This window comes from Galeopterus variegatus, unplaced genomic scaffold (assembly GCF_000696425.1).
Source record: "Galeopterus variegatus unplaced genomic scaffold, G_variegatus-3.0.2 Scaffold14773, whole genome shotgun sequence".
Classification (NCBI taxonomy): Eukaryota; Metazoa; Chordata; class Mammalia; order Dermoptera; family Cynocephalidae; genus Galeopterus; species Galeopterus variegatus.
In genome coordinates this window covers 1,662-16,916 of record NW_007740884.1, presented here as the reverse complement: position 1 = coordinate 16,916, position 15,255 = coordinate 1,662, and the positions used below count along the sequence as shown (strand labels likewise).

Sequence of the window (15,255 nt, the reverse complement as noted above, 5' to 3'; positions counted from 1 at the left end):
GCCTTCCCCACCTGGCCATGCCCCTAACCCAACCCTCCCTGACCTTCACCTTCAACCCTCTGCGCTGGGAGCCTGTTACATGTTGTCCATTCAGTGGAGAAGTGCTCAGAAGAAAGCTGGGGTAACCCTGGAGAGCACCCCCTGCCTCCAGCCCCCTTCCTGCCACCACTCTGAAGCCTCATTACAGCCACTCCTACAGAGCCAGCCTGCAGCTCCTGAAAGTCCTGCCATGAGGCTAACATCTGAGACCTCAGCTGGTGGATGTGGGCCACAGGGCCTAGACTTGGAGCTTGGGGGGTTCCGGGAAGGGCAGAGGACCCTGGTAGTGGGAGGGGAGGATGGAGGCTGACCAACTTGACATTCCCCTTGAAGGAAAGGAGACCGGAGTAGAGAGGTAAGGAGTAGTCGAGGGTAGAAGAAGAATCCAGTTGCCCAAGCCTCCCCACCCCTGCCCCGCCATGGCCATGCCCTTGGGCAGAGCACCTGGCCTGAGCCCAAGTCCTCAGTATCTCAGGGGACATCGGTCTCTCCTCTGGCTGCTCCTTCTGTGAGTCAGAAGAGTACATGAGACGCTGGGTGTGCAGATGTGCACAGAGTGTGAGTGCCAAGCAGCCACAGGGACATGGGGTTCATTGCAGCCTCTCCGCAGGAGGACAGCCCCGGCACAGCCTGCACCTCACTGCCCTGGTGCAGCTGGTGAAGGAGATTCCAGAGTTCTTGTTCGGGGAAGGCAAGGGCGCTGTGGACAGCCCCGAGAGTGGGGCGGCTGGCCTGGATGGGGAGAGAGCGAGCCCAGAGGGTAAGTTAGACAGCCAGGGCGGCCTCTGCAGCACACACAGCCTTCTCTGCACTCCACAAGATGAAGTTCAAGTCCACGGCACCATGGCAGTGTACCTGCCCAGTCCCTGACCTAGGCACACACAGGGAGGTAGAGTCACCAGCAGTTCCTGACACCCCGGGCCATGTGTCCACCTTCTGAGAACATGGGGCAGAGTTGGAGAGAGCAGCCCTGACTGTTGCGTGGTGGTTTCTGCATGGCTTAAGCCATCTCCTTGCAGTCCCACCCTGTCCCCTTGTGCCCTGCATGGTAGGCGAGGGCAGTGTGTTTGTCACCATTTTGCAAAAGAGAGGGGAGGTGTGCTTTGCTGGAGTAGCCAGCGGGGACCCATGTTACCCTCCCAGGTCTGTGTTCTTTCCACCTCCCCAACCATCTTTCCTGTCCCCTGTCTCTGCTCACTTGCTGCTCTCAGTTCAGGTCCCACCTCCCCTGTACATCTGTCCCATCCAGCCCCACCCAGTTGATGGGAATGAGATAGAAAGTGGGGGCAGGAGGTAGAGGACGCCACAGGGTTGGTGGGGATGTGGCTTCAGAGCTGCTGCTTCATATTTCATCAGGACATGACCACGGCTAGAAATCTAAGTTTCAGAGCTCAGTGATGACAGTGTACAGGTTACTGACATCCTGGCTGTTGTTAGCAGAACATGGCAAGCTTGTGACAATGACAGGGGCATTTTACCAGTGGTCAGTGTCTTCTCCCTGCTCCCCAACAGCTGCTGTGGCAGTGGAACCTTGCACCCTTCGAGGCCTGCTTAGCTGCCTTCCGGATGCCCCCGTCAGCCATCCCTACCTGGCCACCACGCCCACCAGCAGCTCATCCTCCAGCAGCCCACATAGAGATGGGGAGCAGGGAAGCCCCCTTCCCCTCAGTGAGTTTGACCCAGTGGGGACAGAGAACCAGCATTTCCAGGGCTCCCACCCTGGAATCAGGGGACTTGGACCCTGCGCTCTCTTCATTTTCCCTAGGACTCAGTTTCCTCTGTTGCTAAAGGGGGACAGAGCACCCTAAGGAGCATGCTTAGCCTCTGGTCTGTAGACCAAAGAGGAGGTGTGATGCCTGGTCCTCAGGTGGCTTCTCAGCCAGCCCTGAGTGCTGAGCTCTGTGTGCACACACACAGCAAGCCTCGGGTGCTCTCTCACATGCAAGCCCATTGGCAGGTAACAGACCTGGCACACCTGCTCTCATTCTCAGACCTCATCAGAGCCACTCTAATCTCAGAGGAGGCAATGGTAGCCACTAGAATTTCTCTGGGGTCTCATTTTATTTTTAAAAATTCTTGCAGAATTTGCATTTGTCTGAATATCTGTTTTTATTAAAAATATTTTGAATTAATATGAAATAAAATTGGCAGTCCCCCCCAAAATACCTAGTAGCCTGTGGTCTCAGGTGCCATCTGGCACATTTGCTCTAGGGCTCCATGTGCCCTGGTTGAGAAGCATGAGCATAAGATTGTGGCTTGTAGTTGTGGCTGCTGGCATTACTTGCTGAGCCAAATTCGAGGCTGGGGCTAGGAGTATTTACAGTGAAACTAAAGGGAAACAGGGAAAGGCCCCCAGCCCTCCTGGACCAAATCATCCAGCAGCTTGCCCCACCACAAGTCCAAGTTCCCAGGACTTGGTTGCCCCCCAGGGACTTGGGGAGCTACAGAGGCCTGTCCTGTGTGGGGACCAGCTCAGGGGTGATCTTCCAGAGTCAGGATCCGAGGCTAAAAAGGTCTTCCTGTCTTGCAACAGAAACTGCTGACAAACCACGGCCTACAGGGCAAGAAGGCCCAAGAGCCCCCAGCGAGGAGCCCAGTCCTCCCACCTGTAGCCCCGGAAGGAAAAAGAGCCACAGAAGGCAGGAGAGAGGGACGATGGAGACAGGTAAGAGTCTGGCTCTCCTGGGAGTGGGGCCCACCCTGGAGCTGAGTGGGGTGGTGATGGGGAGGCGTGTGGAGTTCACGCGTGAGGTCGTGTTGCTCTCCCCTCTGGCCTCGTGGCAACCCTGCCAGGCAGGCCTGGTCTCTGTTCTCACGGGTGGGAATCTCAGCCACCCATAGACTCGGGTCTGCTGAAGGTCTCACGGTTGCTCTGTCAGGACTTGGCTGACCTCAGCTGACCTTGCATGTGCTACAGGAACCTCTCCTGGGAACAGCCCCTTGCAAGGCCTCATCAACTGTCTGAAAGAAATCCTTGTGCCTGGGCCCCAGCACCCTGAGCCATCCCCAAACTTACTGCCCCATCTCCCCGGCCTGGGTACATCAAGGCCAACCAGAGTGGAGTTGAGCCTTGGGAGCCTGCCCTCGGGAGGTGAGTAGTCCCCAGGGACCTGGTCTCAGGCCAGGGTCTCTGAAGCCCCTGGAAAGTTTGGATTGCCTTTTTATAGCTATTTCTCTTGCTCCAAAGTGTCCCCTATAAGGATCAGTACCAACTTGGCTGCTCCTGTATCACCAGTGTCGTATTTCTGAAGCCAGATGGGTCTCTAAGGACAGCATTTGGTTAGCTAGAACAGGAAAACTCAGAAACAGACTTCGCCTTGGTTTCCTTTGTGCACTTTACGGCTTGCTAATGTGGGACCATGAGGAGAGGAGCTGCAGGGCTGGGTGTCCCTTCACGTTGTATTAGGTGACATGCGTGGGGCACTGGTCTCAGAGTCAGACCCTGAGAGACTGCTGCAGCGTTCAAGCCTTGCTGCTTCTCTGTAAAAGGAGGTGATCGCTGCAACCTCACACAGCTGCAGCGAGCCTGACTGCAGTGATGTACTTGCTGTGTGCATGCATATGGATGTGTGTGCCTGAAAAGCTTGGTCCTCCTCAGATGCTAGTTCCTCTCAGGGCCCAGAGAGCTATCTGTGAGCAGCCACCCGCCACTGCTGCCTTCAGTTTGTTCTCAGAGTTATGCCATGTGTGTGCCCTCAGGGCCCCTTTCCTGTCTTCCTCCTCTGTCTGTGCGGTCCTGGGAGGGGAGTAGACAGGCGTTCTGGGTGCCAAGAGACAGGATCCTACAAGACCCAGTGATTTACGAGAAGACCTCCAGCTCCAGATTTCTGGCACTGTGCCCCTTTAACTGCACAACTGGATTGTCCCTTATTTGTTGTTTGTCATGAAGACCAAAGCTCGCGGTGGAAATATGCTCCTTTTTCCTTTAGTGAAGACAGAGGCAGTGTCAGGGGATTGTCCCCTCCAGGGTCTGCTGAACTGTCTAAAGGAGATCCCAGAGGTCCAGGATGGGAATCCCAGCCCCTCAGGAGCAGGGGACCCCAAGCTGCAGGAGGACCAAGGGGCCTGGAAAAGGAATTTTGGAGGTAAAGTCCCCTTGCTGGGCTGGGAGGGGCCCCAACATCACTGTTTCCTTTCCCTGCTCCAAGAAGGGCTGTATTGACCTTCTTGTAAACACACGGGACCCCCCATCAGCGTGTCAGGCAGAGGAGCCACATGCTGAGGGTCATCACTGTGTAAATGGAGCATGGCATGTAGGAGGTGCTTACTCAGTCCTTGACACTTTTCCAGACTGGCTCTTATGGTAGGAGCTGAAAATTCCAGAGGAAGGAAGGGATGGTAGGGAGGGAACGAGACCAAGAGCTAGAAGACAGAGTTCCAGCCCAGTAACCACTCAGGGCATACTGGGATTTGGGGTTCCCATCATGTGTTTGGGCTGGGTTAGAATAAGTGGGATTTGGGGTTCCCATCATGTATGTTTGGGCTGGGTTGGATTAACTGGGATTTGGGGTTCCCATCATGTGTGTTTGGGCTTGATTGGAATAAGCAGGATTTGGGGTTCCCATTGTGTATGTTTGGGCTGGGTTGGATTAACTGGGATTTGGGGTTCCCATCATGTGTGTTTGGACTTGATTGGAATAAGCGGGATTTGGGGTTCCCATTGTGTGTGTTTGGGCTGAGTTGGAGTAACTGGATTTAGGGTTCCCATCGTGTGGGTTTGGGCTGGGTTCACATTTCCCTGCATGTCAGCTCACTAGTCCTTATTTGAGAGTTGGGTTGAGCCAGGCATGCTGGCCATGGAGAAGATCTGATCTGGTACTGACCAGGGAGGGCTGACTTAATGCCTTGGTAGAAACCTCCAGAGGCACCCCAGAGGAGCCTGGGGCAGAAGGAGAAGTGTGATTTTGGTCTGTCTGCTGGTGATGGAGAAGAAACTGTACCTGGGGCTGGTGACTGTCATGGAGGCAGAAGGGCCTCGAAAGCCCCCTAACCCTATAAAGGCCTCACAGGACTGTCTGGGTGAGTCCAGGCCTGAATTATGGGCTTCCCAGTGGCCTCCTTTCCACAGGGCCTGGACACCTCCAGACCCTTCCTCCCTGCCCTGTTCCTGGAGCTGGCAGCATGCTCCCTGTGGTGAAGATGGAGAATGGCTGGGCCCAGAGCCCCCCAGGGCCTGTGTCATGTCAGTTCATCAGGCACACCCATGGCCCCTCTGCCACCAGAGGGGTCCAAGTGCCCAGTTGGAGCCCTGTGCCTCCAGGTGAGATCTGGGCTCCTCTGCTCCAGTCTTTCTGGGTGGGGTTCTCAGCCTCCAGACAAAGGTTCCACCAGACACAGGGAAAAGGCACCTCTGTCTCTCGGGAAGGGAGGCCATCCCCTGGCCTCTCTTCCTAAGTAGTGGGTCCCTTAGCCACGTCCTCCCTTCTCAACCCAGGCCCTTGCCCACACATCCCCATGTGAAGGGCCTTCACTTTGCAGTGATTTCCTGGCTGAGGAAGAGGCCTCTACATGCATGTGGACCTCCCCGCACCCTTCCCTGAGGCTGGGGACAGTGCTCTTCATTATTTCTGGAGGAGCAGAGAGCAGATCAAAAGTTCCCCACAGAAGGGTTTCCTGCCTACCTGGCTCCCCAGAGCCTGGTGCAGGACTTGTCACCCCTGCCGAAAGCATGCTGGGAGCAGCCAGCCTGGAGCCAAGCTGGGGTCTGATGGGCAGGGCCAGGGATGTGCGAGAAAAAGTGACAGGTGGTCTCTCCTATCCCAGCTGGCAGTGCCTCAAGCTCACCCCTGGAAGCACTGGAGGCCTGTCTGAAGGGCATTCCCCAGAGCGGGTCATTACCTCCCCAGCCGCCAGCTACCTCTTGGTCCCGGAGACCCCATCCAGGAGACCCTGGGCCTCAGAGGCCTGAGCTGTGGCCCCACGGATCACACACTGAAGGTAGACTGTGCCTGTGGGTTTGGGTGGTGTTTGTCCCTGTGCACAGCAGCTGAGAGAGCTGCCGAGGACCCTGTTAAGTCTTCTCCAGCCTCCCGAGGCACCTGCCTTTCCTCCCCCAACCCCTCTTTCAAGCCTGTCCCCAAATAGTTCCCCAAGTTTGGGAAAAGCCAGTTAAAATCTTCTTGCCGCACTTCCTTCTCTTAGGACTCTCATTCTCTCCAGTCACATGAGACTAACTGTGGGGTTTATGTGGGTTGATATGCTGTGGGATTTCAGCCAGCACCATGGGGAAACCCCAGTGGGAGATACCTTGCAGCAGGGTCTCCTGGTGCCGTCCACGCCAGGGCCCCAGATCTCTTCTCCAGGGGACTCTCCTGTGACCCCCCACTGTGCTCTTCCCCACAGAGGCGGCCAGGGAGCCTCTTCTGACTCTGGGCCTGCAGGGCTTTGCAAGAGATGGCCCTGACCGACCCCCAGGCCCCCAAGGCACCCCCGCCAGCTTATCTTCATCCAGCAGCACTGACGGGGACCTGGATTTCAGGAGCCCTGGGGGGAGCGAGGGGCAGCGGAATGGAAAAGGTGAGCTGCATGGGCCTGAGGCAGGGAGTCCTTCCTGGGAAAGGATGCGAGGCCTGTGCCCTCCATCTGGCTACCTGCCCAGTGCCAGCAGCTGAGCTGGGGATACTGAGGCAAGAGCAGATGCAGGACTTGTCCTGGGAGGGGGTGAGGGGAGGAGAGGAAGTCCATTTTAGTGATTTGGCTCAGAAGAGTCAGGACATTATCTAAGATCTCTTTAAAAACCTCCTTTTGCATTAAATTCCTCCTTATCCCAGCCTCAAAGAGGTGCCTGTAATATCAAACCGACCTCCAACTTAGGAAAAAATGTACTGAGGTTCATATAAAACCACTTTAAAGAGTGTGACTTGTGGCCCGTGCCTGCCCTGGATCCCTTGAGTAGAGTCATTCCCAGGGACTTGGGGATTTTGTAGGACTCTCCAGTGTCCCCTCTTGGCCTTCTTTTTTTCCCCCACCTGAATAACCCAAGTACCGTGGGTCTCGTCTTGTCCCATGGACACCTGGTCCCTCAGTGCTCGCCTCTGTCCTGGCCATGTCGTTGTCAATGGAAAAGCCTCGAACTGCAGCCGGGACCTTGGCCAGGCTGATGGGGCCCCTGGAGCAGGCCTAAGCTGCTCCAAAGGGCATTTTCTTTTAATTTTTAGATTTTAATAGGTAGTATAATCACAAAGTTCTGTTCAAAAGCTGCAGAAGGTTATGTGGGAAAACAAAATCGTGTGACACATGGCAGCATTCTAGGCACATCCTCACTTTGCTTTTGTCTTAAACATTTGTCCTTAACATCCTTCTTCATTTTGTCCAAATGTCCCTTGGCCACTAGCCCAGCTTCGTTCTTGTTCTGCAGCATGCATCTTTCTCATGTGTCCTCTGCCGATGACTTTGTTTTCTAAGTAACCCCAACTGCAGGAGATTTCACACTGCCTTGTAGAAGCTTCCAGCCCACTCCCCAGCTCCCTCTGTTACCCAGAACGCGTGGATGTCCTGTGTGTGGGAAAACACATTTGCAGATCCTTTAGTTAGGCTCTGCCCTTCCGCCCAACATGGCAGCCAGAAGTTTTGCCACTTTCTCTCTTTGGCCCTCTGCCTGGGCCCAACCATCAGCAGACACTTACCAGAGAGAGGATGGCCAGCGCTGCCGGCTCACCTAGGGAGGGCTCTTCCTTCCCTAGAGTTTCAATTCATCTAGTTCCTGTTGCTTGCACAGTTCTCTGTCCCTAGAAAGATGATTTTGCAACATATTTGGCTTCTTCCTAGCTGGAGCTGTGTCCGTGTTGGCCTGCCGTGGCCTGCTGTGTCATACCTGGAGGCGGGGGGGCCTGTGGTGCTGCCCTTCTTTGGGTGGTGAGGGAATCCTTAACACACTCCATCTTTAAGGTTGTCACGGGTGCTAGGGAAGCATCTTCACTCACATTGGTGGCAGCTGGGTGGACTGAGGAAGCCTAGAACCCACACATGTGGCCAGTCGCCCCATCACAGCCCCTGGGCCAAGCTTCTGTGTAGGTGGCCAAGACAGGTCAGGCTGCTGCTGGGGCACCCCAAGCAGGGCCGCCCCAGAGCCAGAAGTGACAGATGTTTGGGGCTAGGTCTCTGTCCGGTGCTCTGTGCTCCTCCTCTCAGGGCCCCTCCTGCCTCAGACCCAGCAGAAGAGGGGAGGCTCCTGGGGTGTGCAGAGACTGGGCTGCCACCATTCAAGACTGCAAATGTGTGATCTTCACAGGAAGCCCAGCAGGAAGCTCCCCACTCCAGAGTCTAGAGAACTGTCTCAAAGAGATTCCTGTGCCCAGGCTGCAGTCTGCCTGGTCCTGCTCAGCAGTGGACAGGGGACCAAAGAGAGCAGAGCCCAGGAACTGGGTGGCAGACAAGGAAGGTAACGCAGTGGCTGCCACAGGTCCCTGGGAGTGGGACAGGGCAGCTCCAACGCTGCCACCCTCACGGGTCCAGATCCATACCTTAGCAGAGACCATGCTGTGGAAACAGCTTGGGCAGAGATGTGTCTTTGAAGCCAGAAAGGCTGATAGTCTGTTCGGCACTCACCTGCAGCTGGGCGGCGGGCAAGGTGCAGGACAGACACACCCCAGCACCACCATCCACTGCTCCTCGGAAAGTCACAGGCTGATGTTTCCCACCTGAAGCATGCATGCTGAGAGCCTGACAGTGGTAGAAATTGTCCTCTGTCCATTCTCCTGTGCCAGCACCAGGCCCCACTTCTCACGGCCTATTGCTTCTCATTAAAACAGGACTGAGGGGCGAGGCCTGCGAGCCGCCTCACCTTGGACAGGGCAGGGCAGAAGTGCCCCCCAGGAGCCTCCCTCTGGCCAGCCCACAGGCGTTCTCTGCTGGCTTTGTCCCTGCCTGCCGCCAGCGCCAGCAGGGGTTCCAAGACCATGCAGCACCCAGGCTGGGATCATGGAGGTGGCTCCCAGACGGTGAGTGGACGCCTGCCCTCTGTGTTTGCTGCCATGTGCTCTGTCCTGACAAGGAAACAGATCCTCTTCTCTCACTCTTCCTCTGTCCCTGCCCTGTCCCACATCTTTTCCCCAAAACATGGAAGCTGGAGCCAGACAGGCTGAGGCATGCTAAGAAGCAGATAAAATGACATGAGGTGCTGACAAAGGGGCAGGAAGAATGCTGTCTTTGTCCATCTGTTGGGTTTGTCCAGCGGAGAAGCCACCTGGGCTGGAGGGGTCCAGTGATGCGCTTAGTCTGACTTCCACAGTGTTCCTTCCTGGCTTGCCGCGTGGCAGGCGGGATGGTTTAGCTGAGGAGATGGGGCTTTTCTAACCCTCCCGCCAGGCCAGGACTAGCCCTGCAGAACCTCTGCTCTTGGACTGCTGGTCTCTGCATGGTGCTGGGTTGAAGGGATGGTGCCTGCCGGGTGGGATAGGCTGCCTGGCTTAACCTGACCTCGAGTGGCTTCCAGGGACTTGAGACTTCAGGCAAGTTCCCCAGCTGACTTTCCAGAGTGGCTGGGGACCTGGCCAGGCCCTTCCTTCGCTTCTCTCTCCACCTTCCATGGCCAGAGTGAGCTGTTCAGAGTCCACCAGAGCTCATGTTGGGTTGTGGGCTGAGTCATTAGGGAAGTCTTCCCGGCTGTCATTGGGCTGATGGACAGGGGCTCTCCTGCTTTTGTTTGCCCAGGGGCAGCCACCACACCCTCCCCTCTACACTGCCTGGAGAGCTCTCTGAGGGTGATCCTGCCCGTGAGGCCGCTGCGCTTCTCCTTCGTGGCTGGCCCCGGTCCCAGCCCCAGCCCCGGCTCCAGCTCAAGCTTCAGTAGCTCTGATGGAGAAGACCTGAGGCTGGAGCCCGAGCTCTGGCAGCCTCTCCCCCAGAGTGAGCTGCACCCCAGGCCACCATTCACTGCTCTGATGCCAGAGAAGGACCGCCTTCTCAGCTACAAGAGTCCTGGCCCTGTGTCCCCATGCTCTGGTGGGCCCCCCACTGGCAGCAGCAGGAGCAATAGCCATGCTGAAGACCCCAGGAGAGCAGAGCACAGGGACTGCAGCAGTCTCAGTGCAGGTGAGCATGGGGTCTCCTGAGAGGGGCAGCCGCGTGTCCCCCAGAGAGCCAGGAGTCCAGACTGGGTTCTCTGAATCCCTCCCATCACTTTACCTACATCTTGCCAGAAAGTCCTCCACATTTGTCTTGTAGTTCCCATCAGGTGAGCTGCGTCACAGAGCAAAGGCCAGGCCCTTGAGGGGCAGAGGGCCGGAGACGTGCTCATGAGCGTCTACAGTGAGAAAATCGGCACCCCGCTTAACAATGTGTATATGTTATGTACGTAACATATACATGTTATATATGCTCAGCGTATAAGTACATACATGTACGTATGCAATAATAATAAGTATTTTTAAAACTTGGCAAGCAGTCAACAAAATGGTATCAAAAGTGCGATTTCCCCCCTGGGAGGACTTCTTTGAGGTTGTCGCATCAAGAAGGCTGGAAACACCACCTGCGGCCCCAGGCCTTCTGTCTCCTCCATCTGAGCTGTGACCCAGTGTTTGCTCCTAGCAGGACAGGCAGAAGAGAGTCTGGGAAGCAGGTCCCAGTTGCCTGGGAAAGAAGAAAGCGTGGAGAGCAGCTGCCACCCTGGCCCCCTGGGCAGTGCCACAGGAGGCGGAGGTAGGGCTGGGAGACCGGAGGAGGGAGCTCACCCGCCTTCCTGCCGTGGCTCCATTCGCAGGCCTTGGCCTCCACCTTATGCAGGCCCTGGACTGTACCACATTCCTCACTGCCCAGTGGGCTAGAGGAAAATGATGAGGTGAGCTCGGCGTGGACCCCGTGATGCCCCCAGCACGTCCTTGGAGGAGTCTCGCTGGGGGCAGACCCCTAGGTTAGAGTCGTCTCCACCTGTGCTCCCAGGTGGAGCTGCAGAGGACTCTAGTACACCCGCACCCTGCAGACGGGGCCTGCACACCAAACACACCGAAGTCCCCACACGTGCCACTGGCCACTTGACCAGAGTTAGACTCCCTGACAGGCCCAGTGATCATCTCACATCCCAATTAATCATTGTTTGAAAGTTGAAAGTTTAGGCCACATGAGAAAATCCCCCTGTCAGAATGGCTCTGGCAACACTGTATGTGTCACCATCCCAAGCACTCTGTGCTCTTTCCGCAGGGGTGCCTAAGGATCCTGGCCCTGCTTCTCAGCTGGAGAAAAGGCCAAGGGCTGGTGAAGAACCCGAGGGTCTGGAGCCTGGGCACAGAAGGCCCAGTGTTGCAGGTAAACTGGTGGCTTTCCCATCACCTCTGTGCGGGCCAAGACCCAGGATCCCAGCTTGGGGGACACCCTTCTGGGTTCATTGTTTGGGTAATGGGTAAGAAAAGTCTCACCTTTCGGCCACTTCAGGTTACAGATTTTGTTTCAGTGTCGGGATCTTCATAAAAGCACACAGGCATACCTTTTAGAGGCAGAAATTGAGAAATGTACCAGAATCAAAGTTTGGGGTATGAGGGGACTTTAGAGAACAGACAAGGAAACTGAGGCACAGTACTGCCACGTGACCCAGCCCATCATCCAGAGAGATTTGGCTCCGTGTCACACTTCCTGCCTCTGAGGAGCCACATTGGGGGAAGGCAGGAGAACATGGCACCCAGTCTCCTGGATCACTGTGGGATGGTCCCACCAGGGACATGAAGTGTGGCCTGTGGTGGGGGTTCTCTCACTAACTCAGAGCTATAGCTCCTTTCCGGGCACAGCAGTTTTGTTAGGAGCTCTGAGCTGGCCTAGGGTGGCTGAGCCTCACCTGTCCCTCAGTTAGAAGCCCGTGGGCCTGTGCCTCCAGGCTTAGCTCAGAGCCCGGCTTACAGAACTTGACCAGACAATGCTTGGGTCCTGTGGCCACTCCAGTCTGGACTTTTCCTTCTGTTTGAAGCCCTAGAAGTGCTGAGGAGGAAAGGGCAGAGCTGAGGCTGGGGGCTTAGAGGAATGGTGGTGGGGGGGGCAGATCTCCGTGCCTGGTTGGGCTGAGCAGGTTAAGGCTGGCAAGTGCTGTGCCAGGGCTGTCTTGTGAGGTTTGCCTGGGGTGGAGACCAGTTCCAGGGAATTTGGGGTGAAGGATTAGGTGATTTTTTAAAAGAAATTTTAGACTTAGAATCCTATGACTCTGTAACTTCTGAATAGAAAGTAAAGGCAGGAGGGGGTGAGAACCCTTGTGGTTTGCTTATGACCAAGAGCCCTGGGTACTGAAGTGGCCCTGAGGTCACCTGATGGGAAATGCCTGGGAGGCTCAGGTGCACTGGCCTTCCTGGAGCACCTCTCAGACGCTCCCCCATGACCTTGGCCTCATGTTATCTGGGGGGCTGCCCTGGGCCCTTCTCACTGATGCCAGGGCAGGGTTAGGTGCTGTGGGCAGCCATTTGGTCCCAACAGCAACACAAAGAACCCATTGATTTCTTTTCCTAGAAGGCAGGAAGACCACTGTTGTAGGAAAGCTTGGTTACCATGGAAACCCAGTCTGGTTGATCCTGCCCACCAGTTTGAGCATCAGCCAGGAGAGGTGGCCGACTTTGATGTAATAAGCATTGGCACCAGTCTTCTCAAGCTGGAGTCCCCTTCCATCCCTTCTAGCAGCCAGGCCTTAGAGGGGCGGGATGCCAAACATCCTAGTTCAGGGGACCTGGAGGGGGATAGAAAAGGTCTTCACAGCCCAAGAACTCTTACCTGTTCTTGCTCTGATTTTAGCCAGGACCCATAGAAGGCTGCTCCCCAGGGCCCTACCTGAGCCACCCAGCAAGTCTCTCCTGCTGGAGCTGCCCCCTCCTGCTGCTGTCTCTCCTGCCTCATCAGCCACCTCCCTACCGCCACCATGCCCCTGCGGGAAGCCCCTGCGACAGGAGCTGCACAGCCTTGGTGCTGCCCTTGCAGAGAAGCTGGATCGGCTGGCCGTGACCCTGGCAGGCCTGGCCCAGGAAGTGGCCACCATGAGGACCCATGTGGATCGGCTGGGGAGGCGCCCACGGGGCCCTGGGCAGAAGGGCCAGACTTCCTGGTCTTGGACCCTCCCCCGGGGACCTCGCTGGGCCAATGGCCCTGGTCACAGATACCTGCCCTACTGGAGACAGAAGGGCCCCACGAGGCCTAAACCAAAGATCCTCCGGGGCCAGGTGGAAGGCTGCAGGGCTGGTGACCCCCCAGGACTGTCTAGAGGGAGGGGTCACCTGATGCCTCAGCTGCCTTCAGATCCTCCCCCGGCAGAAATTTCTGGGCCCAACTGCAGCCCTTCCCAGCAGCCTCCCTCCTCAGCACCCAGCTGCCAGGCTGTGCTGACTGTATACCCTCCCTTCGGACACACTGGGGGCCACCAGAGCCCCGTTTCTCCTTCAGTGCCTGCTGCCTTACCCCCCCAGATGGCCTCTCCTCCTGCAGCCAGTGCAGACACAGATCCATTGGCTGCAGGAGCAGCACAAGCTGGAAACCCAGACCAGCCCAAGGAGCCCAACAGCCTGCTGGGAGGAGTCCAGAGAGCTTTTCAAGAAGGACTCTGGGCTGGTGAACACAGGGACCCGAGGTGGGGGGCCCATTAGCCTCATTCTTCAGCAGGATGCAGGAGTGGCCCCAATGCCCCTTGGCCCCACCCAGGCCATCCTGTTGCAGGGGCCAGCTCCCTCCCCACCTGCTCCACTGACCCTTCCATTGCTGGAGTTCTGCCCTTTGCCCTGACGGCAGGCAAGACCCCCAGATGGTGTTTGCTCAGGCGGCCACTGTGTGGGGTGCATTCCTCAGCCACGCCTCTGGCTTTCTTGGCTCAGGTTCAATCACATGTACCTCCCCATCCTGTCCTTCCCACTGGAACCACCGAAGCTCTCAGATGGGTAGTGTGCACATGTGCACACCATGCAAACACAGTGCTCTGTGCAGCTGCAGAGTGGCCCCGAGAACCCCTCTTTCTAACCACCTGCCGCTCCTGGTCTCAGCCCTGTGAAGGGCTGGGCTCTCGGCTTTCTGGAATAACTGCTGGCACAGATTTCATTTTGGGAGAACTCTGCCCCTTGGTGGCATGTGCAGACTCATCCCCACTTCAAGTGCCTGGTGGGGCCATCTCAGAGTGACCCAGGGAACCTAAATTAAAGAAGTTAGTTGCCGAGGAAAGTTTCTTGGCTCCTATAGAAAGGGGCTAGGTGGGGCCCACACTGGGGTGTGGCTGGTTGGATTGTGCCACCAGCACAGTGGGGACGAATTGGCGCCTGCTGCCTCCCCCCAGCCGCCCTCAAGAGAAGTCAGCAGCGTGCCAGTGAGGCTGGGGAGCAGGATTCCCAAAGGATGCCTTGGGAAAGTTATACACGTCGTTTCTCCTGGGGCTGCCATGTGATGTGCCACTAACTGGGTGGCTTAAGCAGCAGGCACTCTTTCTCAGTTCTAGAGGCTGGAAGTCCAAAATCCAGGTGTGGTCAGGGTTGGTCCTTTGGGCTGTGAGGGTGGGTCTGTCCCAGGCCTCTTCTGGGCTGTCAATGGCCCGGGCCTTCTTAGTGTTTGCACAGCGTCTTCTATGCGTCCATCTCGATTTCCCCCTTCTATCAGGACACCAGGTGGATTGGATTGGGTCCCACCCTGATGAATTCACTTTGAATTTGATACCTCTGCAAAGACCCCGTCTCCACATGAGGTCACATTCTGAAGTCCTAATCAGACTTCAACATATAAATTTGCTGTGGGGAAGGTTTGGGGGCTGGGCCAGTCTTGTGTTTGTCTTGGGAGAAGGCATGCCTAGCTGTCGCTGGGCCTGTCTTCGGTGGCTGGGATGTGCCTGCTGTCAGTCCCCTCAGAAGGTGCTTGCTGGATCCAGCCCACCTGTCTACTCACCTCATCCTCGTCCCCAGGCCAGAGTCCAGGCTTGTGTTCCCACCTGGATTACTTAGTCTGGGGAATCTTCCGGAACTGTGTCTACATGTGCTGCCTGGGAAGGACCAGCCTGGCATGGGCTGGCACAGCTGGCTCTGCCATAAGGCCCCGAGGAGCCAGTGCTGGAGCCCAGGCCAGGCCAGGCCTTGTCCACGGTGACTGTGTGAGCAGCACCTGTGGCTGTTTTGATCCCTGTGTCACTAACATCAGGGGCAGTGGAGACAAACAGCTGAGTACCCCTCAGCTGGGCAAGGGCTGGGTGGCCACCTTGCTCTGCACTGCCCCAGGGAAGGAGCAGGCGCTGGCATGGTGAATTGGCCAGGGACAGATGAGCTGTCACAAAGTGGGGTGTTAGAG

General features: G+C 56.7%; 1 protein-coding gene across 1 annotated transcript; it reads left to right on the top strand.

Annotated features, from left to right (window-relative positions):
* Nucleotides 1-564: 564 nt before the first annotated feature.
* On the top strand, nt 565-14,148 carry LOC103582061 (protein KRBA1-like). The gene is made up of 14 exons (XM_008563744.1): nt 565-799; nt 1,552-1,707; nt 2,573-2,704; nt 2,957-3,130; nt 3,969-4,124; nt 5,108-5,299; nt 5,803-5,976; nt 6,382-6,555; nt 8,270-8,419; nt 8,790-8,978; nt 9,691-9,885; nt 9,928-10,071; nt 11,176-11,280; nt 12,742-14,148. The coding sequence occupies exons 1-14, from the start codon at nt 565-567 to the stop codon at nt 13,581-13,583; spliced, it is 3,018 nt and encodes a 1,005-aa protein (XP_008561966.1). The 3' UTR covers nt 13,584-14,148.
* Nucleotides 14,149-15,255: the final 1,107 nt, after the last annotated feature.